General features: G+C 38.9%; 1 protein-coding gene across 2 annotated transcripts in view; it reads right to left on the reverse strand.

Moving 5' to 3' along the window:
* Positions 1-358: 358 nt before the first annotated feature.
* The window catches only part of TIMM17A (translocase of inner mitochondrial membrane 17A), a 37,553-nt gene continuing 20,494 nt past the window's right edge, over positions 359-17,417 (reverse strand). For both annotated transcript variants that reach the window (XM_044076670.1, XM_044076671.1), the window contains exons 3-6: positions 13,078-13,141; positions 12,110-12,238; positions 11,865-11,975; positions 359-1,435 (exon numbers count right to left, since the gene is read on the reverse strand). In XM_044076670.1, the coding sequence (XP_043932605.1) occupies positions 1,365-1,435; positions 11,865-11,975; positions 12,110-12,238; positions 13,078-13,141 (375 nt within the window). In that variant the 3' untranslated portion in view covers positions 359-1,364. The remainder of the gene's footprint in view (positions 1,436-11,864; positions 11,976-12,109; positions 12,239-13,077; positions 13,142-17,417) is intronic.

The raw sequence follows: 17,417 nt of genomic DNA on the forward strand, positions 1-17,417 counted from the left end.
ACAAGAATAAGGGACTTATAAGATCCATGGAGATGGTGTAAAGTATCTAGAAAAAATATATAACGCTCAGTGAAACGTATATGCCACACGTAAGAACAACATTGTGGTTGAATAAAGAGGAAAAATGGGAGGTTTATACAGTTTATGTATGGACTTGCACATGAAGATTAAAGAAGGCAGAGTTTAGTCATAGAACACTACCTAGTTATCTGGACCTTGCTGTTATATTTCCATATACACAGCTAGCAGTTACTAGTACCCTAAAACACTTCTAATAACTTAGAACCACCCCCATTACAACTACAAAGCTCAAGTTGTAAATGTCTATTGTGAAATTAGTCATAGTAAGTCAACAACATGTAAACAAGTATTTATTTCATTTTGTCAAATGATATACCCATCCAGAGGCCTTCTCGATATGTCCAGTCAGGCAGAAAAATTCCATACGAAGTAATAATTCTAGACACCAAATATAAACTTACTGCCAGGCATATGTATTCCAACATTAATAGCAAGATGCATGCACTGCAAAACGCATTGTGACAGTCTCTTTATGAATGGACAGGAACAGCAGATACATTCTGATATTTCCAAATAAATTGTATACATTTCTGCATTAACATTATTTTACAGACATTCACGTAAATATGCTGGCTAAATCCAAACAATAACTCACAACCTTAGTTTACAGGAATGAGTACAGACAATTTTATATACAAGACGTTGTTCTGCATTACTTACAAGAATAAACACTACAGAAATTCTCATAATGCAGAATAAGCACTGAAATTTAGTCAGTAATGTGCATTATCAAGTTGAAAATGATCTACAAAAAATACACTCTGAGGTATGTACAGCTATAATGGTTTAGAGCTACTGGAAAGTGTTCGTGCTCACAAGAATAGAGCATGCAGTCACTAGCAAAACAAAGCTGTAAACACCTACACTAGGATTTTACAGATCTAGGGATATCAGTCTGATTAAATCTGTAGTCCACTCTAGTAAAATGCTGAGAGCCCAGCAATATACAAAGTTAATACAGCTGCAGTTTAACACAATGGACCTGCAAATTATTTTTTTTTTACTTTTCTACACAACAATGGCTTGATAATCAAAGGTACACTTCTCTGTTAAAAAAAAAACTATGAATAGTTTCCAGACATATTTATTTACAATAATTTCTTAAATTACTAACATATACATTCCTTTCCAAAAAGGAGGCAAGTTTCTTCCCCACAATTGCTCTTTTTGCAGCATTCCATAAAAGAAATGTCTCTGCTACAGACCCATGTAGCTTATGCTGTGTTCTGTGCTGATTGATTGGCACATGGAAAATGTGGGATGAAACAGTACAATACGGTTCATCACTGATACTGCCGGTAATCTACAAAGGCAGATGGCTGCAACTGTGAAGCATCTTCTGCAAACTGGGGACCTGCAAATTTGAAGGGAAAAAAATACAGCATCAAACTCGCAAGAGAAAACCAAGTCATGCTATGAAAAGATTAGAATCACACCCACATATATATGAAACGATGTCTACTGATTAATTAAAAATATGCTAAAATACAACCTTCAGACAGAAGCTCACTGCAACACTGGTTAATATAACATGATTACATAAATGCACTATTACCATGTAAATATATATTCCACTAATTACATCTAACACTGTATTGTCCTCACTTTGTATTCCTTGTATGCTGTAAATATACAATAAAATAGTCTCTGTAATCTTGTATACAAATAACTGTATCTGATGTTCATTTAGCTTGAATTGTGGCTGACAAGGGTCAACAGACCAGTCCATCTACCCAGTTGATCAAAGAGAAATAAATAAATCCCAGTACTGTTAACTCCCTTTAGAGAGACAGCTACCATGTAATCACTTTATAATATTCAAATACCTACATCTGTAACTTCTACCTTTAAAGAATTTCTACTTTTATATATACACAAGTACATTATATTATTGCTATACTGTGCGCAAATACATATGACCAAAATTACTTTATCAGCTGACTGATTCAAAAAAGCATACTAAAAGATTAAACACTGTGTGATGTTCTTTTTAATTATGACAACCTTTAAAGCATACAATGTCAAAGCCCCGACTACAACCCACACAAGGAGAATTTAACTAGTGGCTGTGACATTTTAAGAGTCATCAGGAAGGGACAAACTGAGCAACAGCTGCCAGCTCACCTCCTTAACCTGGTATGTAACATTAATAAAACCTGCTGGAGGGACAGATTTGCCTCCCACAGGTTACCACACTTTTGGAACAGACTCCCACTTCATGTCAAATAGAGCACCTCTTTAGCCCTCTTCAGACATAATCTGGACAATTGGATGGGTGACCATAAATTCACCCCGGAGGATCAACCTGTGTCCATCATGGACAGGGGCAATAGGTGCTGACTCTGGAAATAAGGGTAAGAACTTGTATAGGCTTGTAAGGGCCCTAGGGCCATTAGCCTAGTAACTTCCTATGATTACGTGTCCTCTGATGGAGAAAAAAGTGCACCTTTGGGCACATATGCAGTACACACAGCAATCTCACACATTCCTCTACTTCTTTCACCATGACTACAGCTAACTGCTATTAGAAGAGGGATATGAAGGCCTCCATTATATAACTTGTCTTGTATGACCAAGGCCTGGAATGCTTTGGCACATGTCTCATATGCGACAGGTATCCTGTGCACAAATGAGTAATGTCAGCATCATTATAGCACAGGTTGTCTCATGTGCGCCAGGTCAATGCCAGCCAGACTTCCTTGGCCGGTGAGGGGCTGAGGTTAAAGGTGAAGCACCACCAATGTACCGTACAAACTGCCAGTGTGCACTATCCACATATCTTACACCAGGTCATCATCCAGATGTACATCCTAGGAGGGTAAAGCATTGGTACTCGGGCTGGATATCAGTGAGCTACAACCCATCTGTTAAGAATACTGCAACAGTGATCAGTGGGACATCTACTGTTATGGTAAGTTCTTACACAACTGTACTTTTTTAGTAGAGATGCTAATATAAAGGAGGAGGCTGAATTCAGGTTGAGGGAGTCCAATTCCTTTCCCTACTGCAGATATGATGGAGTGTGAAAGAAAAGGGGATATTTTATGTGCTAAGAAAATTATTAGATTTTTTACATGTATCATCAAGATGCAGGTGAAAGATGAGTGAAGGGTCCAACCCAAGACCAGTATACTTGAAAGAGGAAACTTGCTCTAAGGGATGGTTGCTGTGAACACAAACTGCAGACTTCTGTTACTTGAAAGAGGAAACTTGCTCTAAGGGATGGTTGCTGTGAACACAAACTGCAGACTTCTGTTTAGTACCAAAAAGCATAGTTTTAGTTTTGGATGTGTGCAGTATGAGGCTTTTAGTAGTAATCCACTCAAGGTGTCAGATCAGATGTTGATGTAAGGTATTGGCTAGATTAGTTGAGGACCCTGGAATCTATATATAGGACGAGGAGAAGATAAGGAAGATCAATGAAAGTTTATTGATGTATATAGAAAACAGAAGGGCTAAGAATATAACCTTGAGGTACACGTCTGAGTAGTTGTGAGGAAAGAGAAAGGTACAGGAGTTACAGTTCACTGAGAAATGGTGGTTAATCAGATAAATTTGGAACCACAGGATCGCACAAGGGCTAAATGCCTAGTTCTGAAAGGTGGATTACAAGACAGCTGTGATGGACTAAATCAAAGGTTCTGATGATTTCTGTAAAAGCTGTACCAGAGAACATACCTTTGTCCAGTGACATGAGTATTTCATCAGTCAGAGACCAGATGGCTGTGGCCATGCTACTCCCTGACCAGAAGCCATGTCTTTTTTTTTATGATAGAAGGTGGTATTTACTAACATATTTTGAGACACAAAGGTAGACAATTTTCTCCAAGATTTTGCACAGGGTTTGGAGAACGTAAGTAGGGCGAAAGTGTAATGGAAGTGTGGGTTGTATTTGTTTGGGCAGTAGTTTACTATAACAGATTTCCATATATTAGGTATAACATTAGTAGGAAGACAAAAGATTAAAGACTGCATGTGTTGATGGCTGTGGGATCAATTCCCCATTCAGCTGTACATCATGCCATCACTGGGCATTTGGTGTGTGTGTTTGTTCTTTTTGAGTAGGGTACTTTAACATTATCAGAAAAAAGCACCCATGAATTGCACTTTTTCATTGTATTTGTAACTTCTCTTTCCCCCATCCTCTATCCTTTTGTATTACATTTAATTTTCTCTATTTATTTTACAATTATACACAGCAGCATTTAGACCTACACTATTTGCTCCGACAAGACTTGTCAGCCCCCACATGTGGCACCACAGCCACCAAAATCTGTGGCCCAGGCTACCCAGGTCACCCTCACACAAACAGCAGTTGCAGGAGGCACACTAGTGATACCTGCACCAGAGGTTGGGGCTGCTGTCCAAACCAGTAAAGTAGAGGTTACATGTCTGTCATGTACCAGCAGCTGACTGACTAGCAGCTAGATGCCCATACCGGCCATCTCAAAACATCCTCTTGCACCTCTGTGAGTTGTGTTCCTGCCCAGCATCGGTTCCTTTATCTCAGCCAGGGCGTAGAAGTGAAGGAACCCAGGGTGACAAGTAAGAACCCACTGGCAGGGACAGCACCTGTGCAACCCAATCTTATACTCCATCCTGGTATTACTGTCGGCATACCTCTCAAACTGTATAGCATTTGGGGGAATACTTAAATTTGTTGTACCACCCCTAATAAAGTGCATCATATTTTGAAAATTCTAAGTTAACATGACCAACATATAAACTGTGTTCCTAATTTGTGATTTGTACCATAATTTTTTTTGTGATAGCTCATTAACTCTGCAGGTAACAATTATGAAGTACGCCTTTTCTCTCTCTGTCTCTCATACACCCCACTGTGTGTACATATGGATCTACTTTTTTTGTTCGAAATTACATTATTTCAAACAAGAAAAGCATGGCCCCACTTTCATAAAAGCTGATTTCACAGAATCTGTAAAATAAAGAGAAAATAAAAAAATACTGTTTTGCAGGGGGCAAGCTCCCCTGCACCTCCGCAACTTAAAGATACCAACTTCCAGGATGTTATCCCCACTGTAGTGCAATCTCAGAGTTGATATATTTAAGTTGCAGGGGTGTGGGGGGGTGCACAGCCCCCCCCCCTGCAAAACAATTTCTAAACATTGGGCACCTGACCCACTAAAATATTTTACCCCACCACCATCCTGGTCATTTCTTAACTTTTCACATTATGTTCTACCCTCTGCTTGCTTACCCCACCCCATTCAGTACTTTCCTATATTCCCATATTCAACTTTTAATTTGGTTAAAATAAAAAGTGTGAATAGCAGCCAAAGACTTGACTTTAGAAGAACTACTTTTAAATGGTCAGATTAGTTTGGATCTCTCTGACTTTCAAACATCCCAAAATTCCAACTATTTTTGGAATCCCAAAGGTCCACAAATCTATTGTGGAACCCCCATTGCGCCCAATTGTCGATGCTAAAGCATCAAAGACTATTTGCTTAGCAAAATATATTGATAGCAAAATTAAACATGTATTAGATGATAGGCAATGGGTGATAAAAGATTCTTGGGATTTTTTTTAGGAAAAATCAAGCCTGAGATGTAATCTGGCAATTTGATTATGGTCACAGTTGACATCTGCAACTTTTTTCTGTAATTCCACATACAATTGGGCTTGAGTAGTTCTATGACTATCTTTGTTTCAATTCTAGTATGGACCATAAAACTATTTTAATACTCCATACTTGTATGGAACTAGCACTCAACAACAATCTTATTACTTTCAAAGACCAGATTTTTAAGGTGTGGCTATGGGTGCTTGTTGTGTCCCGGTATTCGCCAACATTGTTCTTGCTCATTGGGAAGATTTGTGCATTCTAGACTCAGAATTTAAATGTATGTGGGCACTGTATGGTCAGTATTTGGATGATTTGATTCTTTTTTGGACAGGTAGTGAAGTTGACTCTGAGAGGTTTTTTACATATATTAAGCCACAGTGGTGCAGCAGTAGCATTGTCGCCTCACAGCAAGAGGTTCTCCCGTTCAATTCTCAGCTGGAGCAACTTCTGTGTGGAGTCTGCATGTCCTCCCCGCGGTCGAGTGGCATTCGAAAGACATACGTGAATGGGCATGCCTTCATTGAAGGTTGGGTGTCAGGCTGGCACCTCGGTGCCATAAAAATCGACTGCCAATCATTAGCGGACCGGAGTTCCGCTGTGGTGACCCCTAACTGGGAAAAGCCGAAAGAAAAACAACAGTACTACATATTTCTTGAAATTTACTATGATCAAAGATGTGTATCAGTTAAACTACTTGGACATTACCATTAAGAAGGACCTTGATAGGAAGATTTTTTTACCTCCCATTTATACAGGAAGCCCACATACTCAAACTCTTTATTACACTTTCAGAGTTGGCATCCATCTCACCAGAAGAAGTCCCTTGTTAAAGGGCAACATGTGAGACTTGCAAGGATGATTTCTGAGGAATCTGACTTTTTGGCTGAATGTAATATACTGCAGAACATGTTGGAAAAAAAGGGTTACCCTGCTGTCTTTGTTAATAGTATTTATAGTGAAGTATTGGAAAAAAGACAGCAAGGCACTTGAAAAGTTTTGCTTTTTTCTGGTCTTTCTGAAAAGGTAGAGAATGTATGTGGCAACAGATTTCGTAGGGCTTTGAAGTCTTACCTATACTTTGGATTTCTTTGATATAAAACAAATCATTAAACTATGGTGCATTTTCAACCTGGACAATGAAGTTTTGTGTAAGGTTGGTACACAACCCCTTATTGTTTATAAAAGGTGATATGTCCTTGAAGGGACTAATTATGGGGAAGAACATGGAAATTTTGGACACAGCTGGTAATAACAAATGTGGTAGATGTGGTCAGTGTTCTTATATCATGGAAGGATCTAAACTAGTAGGTAAAGGTTTTGGGACCATTTCTCTTAAGAAAAAATATTATTGTTTTTCTAAAGGTGTGGTGTATCTTGCAGTCTATGATTCCTGTGACAGTTTCTACATAGGAAAAACTATTGGAGTTGTAAAACAAAAAATCTAACATCTTTATGATACAAGACAGAAAAATGACAGCAATGCCCTCTACAAACATATTAAGAAGCATGCTACTCATTCATTTAAATTTGGGATCATTGACCATGTGGACCTCGATTCTAGAGGGGGACCTTCTAATGTATATCTTGAGTTTTTTAAACTCAAATGGCAGATCAGAACAAACACTTGTATTGCACCTGGTCTTAATGATAAGATTGTCTCTTGGCTCTTTGTTAAGGTTAAAATCAATGCATTTTAATTAATAATATTTATCAGTGGTTGACCTATGTAAATGTCACTACTTTTATATGAATGTATGGTCTTTTACTCATATAACATTTTTTCAGAGACATTGTACTTATGAACAGTGGGTGTTTTGACCTTGATGTAGTGTGAACATGTTTTTACAAATGTTTGTGTGTTAGGGGAAATGATGTCAAGTGATGTGTGATTTATTCAAACTATGAAATGTTGAATGTGTTAGGGGAAATGATGTCAAGTCATGTGGGATTTATTCAACCTATGAAATGCTGAATGTGTTTTTAAAAAGGAACTTTCATTGCTTTACTTGTTATTCTGAAGAAATCTTTTGATGAAAGCTTGCTCAATAAATCTCTTATTTATTTTATTAAGTATGTGTTGTGCGGTTCTGTTGCCTTTCTGTGCATATTTACCAGAAGGCTTATTAGTGATCGTACTGTGTTTTTAGTGCATGTATAAATTTGGCATGTTTACGTGTAGTGGTTAGCAGTGTCCTGTATGGACGCAAACATCTAGAAAGTAAATTTTCCTGTAAACCACACCCAGTAAATAGGTAAGCTTTGAGTAACCACTTTGCAAGCTATGGTGCACAGAGCAGCTACTTTGCATGGTGGGGAGCACTGCCCTTAAATTTAGTGTTATGTAGTCTAATCTAGTGTCTTACTCCAAAAGCAACCTTAGTAGCCCTCTATTAACTCCTTGTGCACCACACCCTTCTAACTCACCTAATGAAGGCCCTGACATCATGGATATGTGGTTTCCCAATTTCTCCACAGCCAGTTTAGTGGATATGGATATTTGAGACAATGTAGAAATTGTCTCCTGTACACTGACAAACACTTACTCCTTAGAGAAACAGTATGCAAGAAAATGTACATATACAGTGTCAATGTAGGCAAAACTCTCATGTACAAGCACACATAATAAAAATCGAGTTCTTAGAAACACACATGCTGAACCCACCACATACAGTACACACACCACACAGACCAACTTATACTGAGGCACTTAAATAAAATCTTACCAGACTTTCCACCTGTAAAATTATCCTCCACAAACCCAAAACCTTCATCAGGGTTTGTTTGACCTGAAAGCTTTGCTTTATTAATCCCTTGTTCAGTATCAGTGTTGCTTGGTTTGTTTCATACTGTATCTCAGAGAATTCCCATTCTCTGAAACAGGCTCCCCATCCACATTTAGCAGAGCCCCTCCCTAATCCTATCCAAATGTAACAAGGACCAGTGGATGGGAAATTATAAATTCACCCCTAGTCTAGCACCTATGTCTCTGACGGACAGAGGCAGCCATTAAATCATTCCCTAGGTATCAAACACCTCTTATAATAATAATGCTTAAGCTACAATAACTCGTGGGATACATTTGCACAGCTAGGCTTTTAAAGGCCCTAGTGGTAGTTAGCCTAGTATAAAACTATGAGAGAAGACTGTCATAGTTAATTGTCAAAGGTAGGAGTTGAACTGAATCAAGAGAGGTGGTGACAGTTGATGCAACACCCTGATACCATGTCAAAATGGAATGGGAATACATCAAGGATCAGCTCTGAGCCCTTTCTAATTTGCAGTGGTGATGGACTGGTTGACAAACGAGATCAGACAGGAGTCCCCGTGAACTATGATGTTTGCAGATAACATTGTGATCTGTTGCGAGAGTAGGGAACAGGTGGAGGAGACCCTGGAGAGATGGAGATATGCTCTAGAGAGAAGAGGAATGAAGGTCAGCAGGACTAAGACAGAATATATATGTGTGTGAATGAGAGGGAGGATAGAGGAATGGTGAGGATGCAAGGAGTAGAGGTGGCGAAGGTGGATGAGTTTAAATACCTGGGATCAATAGTTCAGAGTAATGGTGAGTATGGAAGAGAGGTGAAGAAGAGAGTACAGGCAGGATGGAGTGGGTGGAGAAGAGTGTCAGGAGTGATTTGTGACAGACGAATACCAGTAAGAGTGAAAGGGAAGGTCTACAAGAGGGTAGTGAGACCAGCTATGTTATATGGGTTGGAGACAGTAGCACTGACAAAAAGGCAGGAGTTAGAGCTGGATGTGGCAGAGTTAAAGATGTTAATATTTGCACTGGGTGTGACGAGGGTGGACAGGATTAGGAATAAGTATATTAGAGGGTCAGCCCAGATTGGAAGGTTTGGAGACAAAGCCAGAGAGGCAAGATTACGTTGGTTTGGATATGTGCTGAGGAGGGATGCTGAGTATATTGGGAAAAAGATGCTAAGGATGAAGCTACCAGGTAACAGGAAAAGAGAAAGGCCTAAGATAAGGTTTATGGATGTGGTGAGAGGACATACTGGTGGTTGGTGTGACAGAGCAAGATGAAGACAACAGGAAGAAATGGAAACAGATGATCCGCTGTGGCGACCCCTAACGGGAACAGCCAAAACAAGAAGATGGTGATAATAATGATCGGCTAATCTGCACATCACTGAATCCCAGTTATCTACTGCAAGTAACAATTAGTACTTTCTCTCAGTAGTTCATAGTACTGGCAGACACACCGTATGAGCAAAGGAACTCCCATATTCAGTCTCACTCTCACATATATATGCATACCCCACATAAAATGTCTGTGTTGTCATAACATCTCTAATGTCTTCTTTTTCCTGCCCTCATAAATCATGGACGATTTCAGGCAGTCATTAAGGTCAGAAGCTTCACACACTATATTCTGAGATACAGGGTAGTGCAAAAGCTGTTTGAGTATTGAAATATCACACTTTACAGGAGGCATAATTTAAAGCCATTGCTGATTATTTTCCTGTGTTACGTTATGAAGGTGACAGAAGTCAGCCTAATCTTTTCTGCCCCATCCCCTTATGCATCACAAACTGTTGCAGGCATTAAATAATTCCCAAGACCCTCCACATATGTTTAAAAAAACTCTACTACACAACTTATCTGTTACCGCAGTGGGTTAGTGCCAAGGATTAATGATGCAATGGTACAGGTTTCAAATCCTTTTGCCACCCCCTTTTGCAGTTACCTTTGTATGTGTTTGTTCACTTCTTTTTAAGAGGGTATCGCTGGTGTCTACTGGTAGTACAGAGGTCTTATGAGCACATGGGAGAGTTGGGAGGATACAGAGCTGGAATCCGTTAGTATTCCTGGTGTCTACTGGTAGTACAGAGGTCTTATGAGCACATGGGAGAGTTGGGAGGATACAGGGCTGGAATTCGTTAGTATTCCTGGTGTCTACTGGTTCCCTGCACTGCTTTTTCTTTCTTTTTTGTTTTCTGAATCATATGCCTTTAGGGCATGACATATAGAGTGAGTATCCCTAGTGTCTAATGTTTTCCCCCATTATCATTACGTGTATGTGCCATTATGGCATGAGATATTAGCCCTGGTGTTCAGTATTTTCCCCTCCAGAGTCCCATTTTGTTTAAGTGCCATTAAGGCACAATAATGGAGTAATTGTTGGTGTCTACTGTCTCTCAGCAACCCACGTAGAGTTATATCTGGTGGCCAGTGGTCCCCCATCACAAGTGGTTGCACTTATTCCTGGTGGCTAGTGTCCCTCCCCAACCCATTGCTGTAGGCTTTGCTACATAGTCCAATGGTGTGTGAAGTATGACAGCTACCCCAACCCACATCTACACCCCCCCCCCACCAGACTACACTCACAAACATAGTCACACATTCACTCATACACACACCTACCTAACCTGCCCCTTCACTAATCCCCCTACTGTTACCTCCCAGGCAGGTGTACATCTTAACACCACCTAACCACTACACTCTCCAGTCCCATACACCTTGATGGATGAACATGGCCTCTTGGCTGTGTTCATTACCATGAGCAGCTAGGAGTGGTCGTGCTAGTTTACTTAGCTGAGCAATTCTTTAAACTGCTTGGCTGCATATATGGCTTATTGTATGTAGTTATGGGGAAAGCACATGGCTAATTAGTAATGCCTCTCCCTCAGGCTGCCTCATTCATGTGCAGCACAGCCACAGAGACAGCTCACCATGGTGCTGCATGTCTTTATGCAAAAGCACTGTGATAGGGCTCTCTCTCTGGATTAGAAAAAGTTAACGTAGTGTGTACTCCTAACAGTGGCTTTTATGAATTTGGCCCAGGGAGTAGTTCCTGGATTTTAATTTTTCTTTGAAAATACTGTTTGGATTGCTGATCTAATGCTTGTTGGTTAAAAGAAAAACAATCATGTTGTCACAACCCATCAAGCTCTTCTGAAAGACTGTTTCAGTGACCATATGACTGTACATTAAGTTGCACATCATGACTGTAATGCTGTTGAGAACCAGACTCTGTGCTCAATACAATACAGCATTGCTGTCTTAACATCTTAAACTGTGCTATTCACTCCTAAATTTCAGTCATTGTGGAACTCAACATTTCTAAACCATGCCTAGTGGTTGCAATGCTGTGGAATGAAAGGATTACATTAAAAAATATATGTTCCTCGTGTTAAATACATGCCAAGTTTGATAGTTGTAAAATCAACTGACCTGTTGGAAACTGAGCAGAAGCAAATCTGGTTAGTAAGATGCCAGCTCCTTCAATCAAGGCAAGAAGGATGCCCCCCATAGCTGCTGATCCTACCATAGCAACTGGGCCATCTAAAAAGGAGGCAAATGCACACAATTACCAGGCTTTAGATTTTTGATTACACACATTTGCAAATAAACAGTTGGTTGACAAATAGGGTAGAGACTCCCAAACAAATTCTGTTGGGAATACGAGGTATACTTACTTCTTGCTGCAAGCACAGCCCCAGTAAGGGCACCACTTGTGATGGAATTCCAAGGGTCTTCTTTGCCTCTCATTTTTACCAAGCTGCAGTCAATCATTGAAAACAGTCCACCCCAAACAGCAAAGCTACCTATTCAGAAATAACTGAAAGTTTAAAAAGTACAGGGGAAATTCTGAACAGTTCCTTTGCTCAAATGAGAACAGAGTGAACAGACTTCTGTCTTAGTGTTATAACAAACAGCAAGGTCACACAATAACATGCAATACAATGGACCAAAACACAAGCAAAGAATTTGATTTCAAGGTTTACTGTTTACTCTGACACCTTTGACAATATTTTAGCACTGTCATACCATAGATGGAATTACTTCTTAAATGTAAATTCAACATCACCAGAGATCACATTTTATAAGGATCAATACTTCCAAAACATGGATGCTAGGAAATCGGAAGCACAGTACATAATTACTTTCTAGTTTTATGCATGCACATTTTTGCCAACTGTTAAAAGATTACAAAACTGCAATATTTCAAGTCATCTAAGCAGCTTCTTAAAGTAGACATGATTCAGACCACCAGTTTCCACTGATAGTTACAGTAGGAATCTTGGATAGATACAAACTACTGGGATTTAAAAGCCTACAAACAGAAGACAGAAATTAAATCAAAACCCTCAAGTAGGTTTCTCCACCAGCAATACTGTTTCCATCAAGTTCACTAACCTACTTCTGATAACAAATCTTGAGAGACAGAGGACAGAAAAAAAAAGTGTTTCTCTGCAATCCATCCCACTGTACTGGAACATCCTGCTGGTCAGACAAAGGTATCCCAGTTTGGGATAGGATGAGCATTAAAACCAGACAGTAAAACAGAGGAGTGCAAAAGGGTCTCATATTTCTGCTCAAGAATCAAGAAGTGCAAAGCACTGCATAGGACACAAACATGCTTATTGTATAAAAATGTGGTTACCTCCTATATGGGGAGCTCTGGTTTTAATAGACGCAAGGCTCCCTCTCAGCCTGTGATTCACTCCCTGTGAAAATAAACAAGACGAGATGCATTTTAAATATATATATATATATATATATATATATATATATATATATATATATATATATATATATTCCAAATAAAAAATACTGGATGATGAAGACAAATATACATTAATGCATAGATTCTTAACTGCCACAAATGCAGAGTTTAAGCTGTATCAAACTAGCCTACTGCAATGCAAGCCTGACTCCCTTGCATCGGTTCCTTCCTTTGAAAAACACCAAGCAGTATCACCAAATACAAGGCAAGCGCAATACTACTGCAGAAATCTGATATTGGCATGGATTCTAATTAAGCATTCAAGCACTGAAGTCTCCACCCTCTGTTACACAAATGTTGCATCACGTGACATACATTTCTCAAATTCAAAGGCTGCCTGTATGTCAAAGACTCCAAAAGAAAAAAAAAATTAAATTAATTTAAAAATATACAACTCTGAACAGACAAACCTGATGGAGAGCTGATCCCCCAACCAAGAGAAGTAAAGGTACAGCAGTGGTTCTTCACCGATTGTTCTGTCCTCATTTGGGAGACCCGAAATTATTTCAGAGTAGGACTGAGCATGTCTGAAGATATTATGAATTTAAACATTTAACTGTCTAGTGTGGATTTTTAAATGTTTAAATTCATAATATCTTCAGACATGCTCGGTCCTACTCTGAAATAATTTTGGGTCTCTCTAGGGTGGATTTGAACCTGTGGTGGGGGTGCTGCAGTAGCGTTGTCGCCTCACAGTAAGACGCTGTCAGGTTCGATTCTCAGGTAGAGCGTCTTCTGCGTGGAGACATGCGTGAATGGACGTGCCTTCATTGAAGGTTGTGCGTCAGGCCTGGCAAGCCGGTACGTAAAAATCAACTGCCAATCATGAGCGGACCGGAGTTCCTTTGTGGCGACCCCCTAACCGGGAAAAGCTGAAAGAGACACACAAAAGTATCTAGTGTGGATTTTATGTAGGGTCAGGCTAAAAGCAAGTCAGTGGATATGTGTATCTGTCTGCAAATAGTCATAAACAGCACAAGGATAAAGTGCTACACCAAACTTGCACTATTATAAATGTGTATGTTGGGGGGGGGGGTATTCTGTTTCTGGACAGAGCAGCACATTTTTATGTGTGTGAGGGAAAAGTGCATAAACAACTTTTGTGAAACCAAGGGAAACTGTGTTGTCATTTGAGGAAGACTCTCTGCAATCAGAGACCCAATGACACATTTAGTCATAGCTGCAAGCATCCTGGCACCTAAAGGAACATGGCAGCAAAACATACACAAACAAAACTCAAGACACTTGTTTTGATTATGGCAGAGCAAGCAAAGGGTGTGCCGGAATGTGGTGTGGCTAAGAAACCACTTTTACACATATAGCCCAATAAAGGAATGCACACTGAAAGGGACATGTTTGGGTAACTGTACATTCTGTGACTGTAATACATGGGGTACAGCTTTAAATGCTAATGACTAGCTACATTTAATGTGCATGTTATATGGTACACAGTCATTCTAGTGAGTTCACTCTGATTAAAGAGCTCATGGATGACAAGACACTCATTCCCAGCATCTGTGTGTTTACGGACCAACCTGACAAACACCCATGTCACACAGTGTCAGTGTTAAAAGGGAAGAAATATTTGTAGAACTGGGGAAATGTAACAGTTGTTAACAGTTTATGTGCTTGAAAGTATTTTTTATAGTATTTCAAATTTTTTGAAACTTGAAATTCATATGGTTGTGACCATATCATCAAGTTTCCGAAAACTTAAAAAAAAAAAAAAAAAAAAAGAAAATTGTTTTTGAATATTTATTTTGTGTTTTTGGAAACTCAATCATATGGTCTTGACCATATGAATTTCAAGTTTCTGAAAACTGGCTGATATAATATAAACCCATTTGGAAGTATAGAGTTATAACTTTCTCATTAAAATACATCTTAGGAGAAAACTGGAAACTTTGGGTCCTGAAATTCAGTGTACTCTTTACCCCATGTTGAATAGCTAAGAAGCCTGAAAAGTTACATTGTGCCACATCTTTATGACTGGAAAGAAGTCTTGAAGACCTTTGAATGGCTTAAACAGGAGTACAAAAGCATCAGCAATCAAACATAATTTTGGGAATTACTGTGAACCCAGAAATGGTTTGCCTTTTATCTACCTTCTGATAAGGACCTGAAGAAATTATATATACTGATATTTTAAGATGAAGAATGAAGTTAAAAAAATGTGAGTTGTGCTACATGCTTGATTCATTAATACGAAAGAATAGTTTGCAGTAAAAGAAATGATAAAAAAAAGAGGCAGACCAAATTTTATCAAAAGTGATGGCGGAATGTACAGAAGGTCAGCACCCTAATAAAACAATCAAAATGGTTACCTTGCTAATCAGAAGTGTACAATGTAAAATACAAGTCAAACAAAAGAACTACCGAGAAATGCATTAAGGTAAAAATTAAAAACAAGTGAGACTGCATTGAAACAATAATGGGTAAAGATTTGAGGATATACTACACCAGTAATGGAAAAGAAAATGGCAACCATTAGGTGCAGACAACATGTAGTGGATGTAAAATGTAAGCACAGAGTACTATTTGTGCTATAATCATAGGAAGCATTGTCCTGCGTTTAATGACTTTTCTACAATCTGTACTAAAAGGAACCATGTTTTCAAAAACTGTATAATGAAAAAAAAAGTGCATTCAAAAGAATTTGCAAGCTGCTTAGAACTACAGAAGTGAGCTACTTGTTAGCACTACTAAAGCGAATACTGAAAATGCATCAGAGGCACTGAAAAATAATGCATATCAAACTTTTGGCACAAAAAAGTGAATTTAAATTGCATAAAGCCACAGAATGTAATATTTAGTTTGAGTATATAATTATCCGCGGTGGTGCAGCGATAGCGTTGTTGCCTCACAGCAAGAGGTTCTCCTGTTCAATTCTCGGCTAGAGTGCGGGGAGTGCCTTCTGTGTGGAGTCTGCATGTCCTCCCTGCAATTGGGTGGGCGTTCAAAAGACATGCGTAAATGGGTGTGCCTTCGTTGAAGGTTGGATGTCGAGCTAGCACCTCAGCGTTCGTGTAAAATCTACTGCCAATCATTAGTGGACCAGAGTTCCGCTGTAGCGACCCCTAACTGGGAAAAGCCGAAAGACAAACAACATATAATTTTGAAGCTCGGGGACTCGGCACACAGGAGTGCTGTGCTGTATGACTATTGTTAACACGTTTAGAACACCAGCTGGAACCAATGGGTCAGAAATATTGACATATGAATACAGAAATGAGACATACAACATCCATACCTCTCAACCTCTTAGCACAAGAAATCTGTATAAAGCCTGACATAATGGGGAGACAAAGGCTCAAAAATAGGGACAAATTTTAAATATTACTCTTAGAAAGTTGTTAGAGTAACAGAATTTGTATTAGCCTGAAACTCAAATGTTATGTCATTACTTAGTGACTTCAATCCACAGATCATCCAATTGATTTGCCAGAAAACCACAAATTTTATGAGGAACGAAAAATATGAGGCAAAGATCTAGACATTCTTATAATATGGACAGCTGAGAGCTACAACAAGAGCCTATTTTAAATCACAATATTTACAAAAGTTAAGTATCCTAATAATAGGGCTGTTTGCCTGCCCAGAAGCTAGGGATTCTTAAAGAATTTCACAGTGTAAAATGAAAGAGCACATGAGCACAGCTACAGATATACTTCAAGACCCACAGTAGTATCTTTCACAACTATTCTAATGTATTTGCAAGTTTTGATATCATCCTAAAGGCGGATGAGACATGTAGAAGGAACAGCCCTGTCAGGTATTCTACATCCAGAAAACCACTAAAGAAACAAGTCAAATGTAAGAACAACTTGAGATTTAAACATGATATCAAACACCGTGAAGTTGCATTTGATAATGTGCTCTCATTCTGTTCTTTTGATGTTAAAAAAGGGAGCTTATAACGTGCTTAATATAAATTTGACATAAATGAGCAATGTACTTCCACAAAACGTATAAAAATGTTTAAGTAGAAAAAAAGGATAGGAGATGTATAGGTTTAAATGCTAATGAGTACGTGAAAGGAATTTGCATGTCATGTGATACACATTCTTTCTAACTAGTTTATGCTAATTAAAGGCCTAATAGAGACCAAAAGCTCATTCCTAGTATCTGTGTTGATTACTCACCATCCTGATAAACACCATCTGTCACAGTGCCTTGGTATGCAGAGATGGTAGAAAAGGATATCATTTACTACCATT

Source organism: Protopterus annectens, chromosome 7.part0 (assembly GCF_019279795.1).
Source record: "Protopterus annectens isolate FY-2018-M chromosome 7.part0, PAN1.0, whole genome shotgun sequence".
NCBI classification, from domain to species: Eukaryota; Metazoa; Chordata; order Ceratodontiformes; family Protopteridae; genus Protopterus; species Protopterus annectens.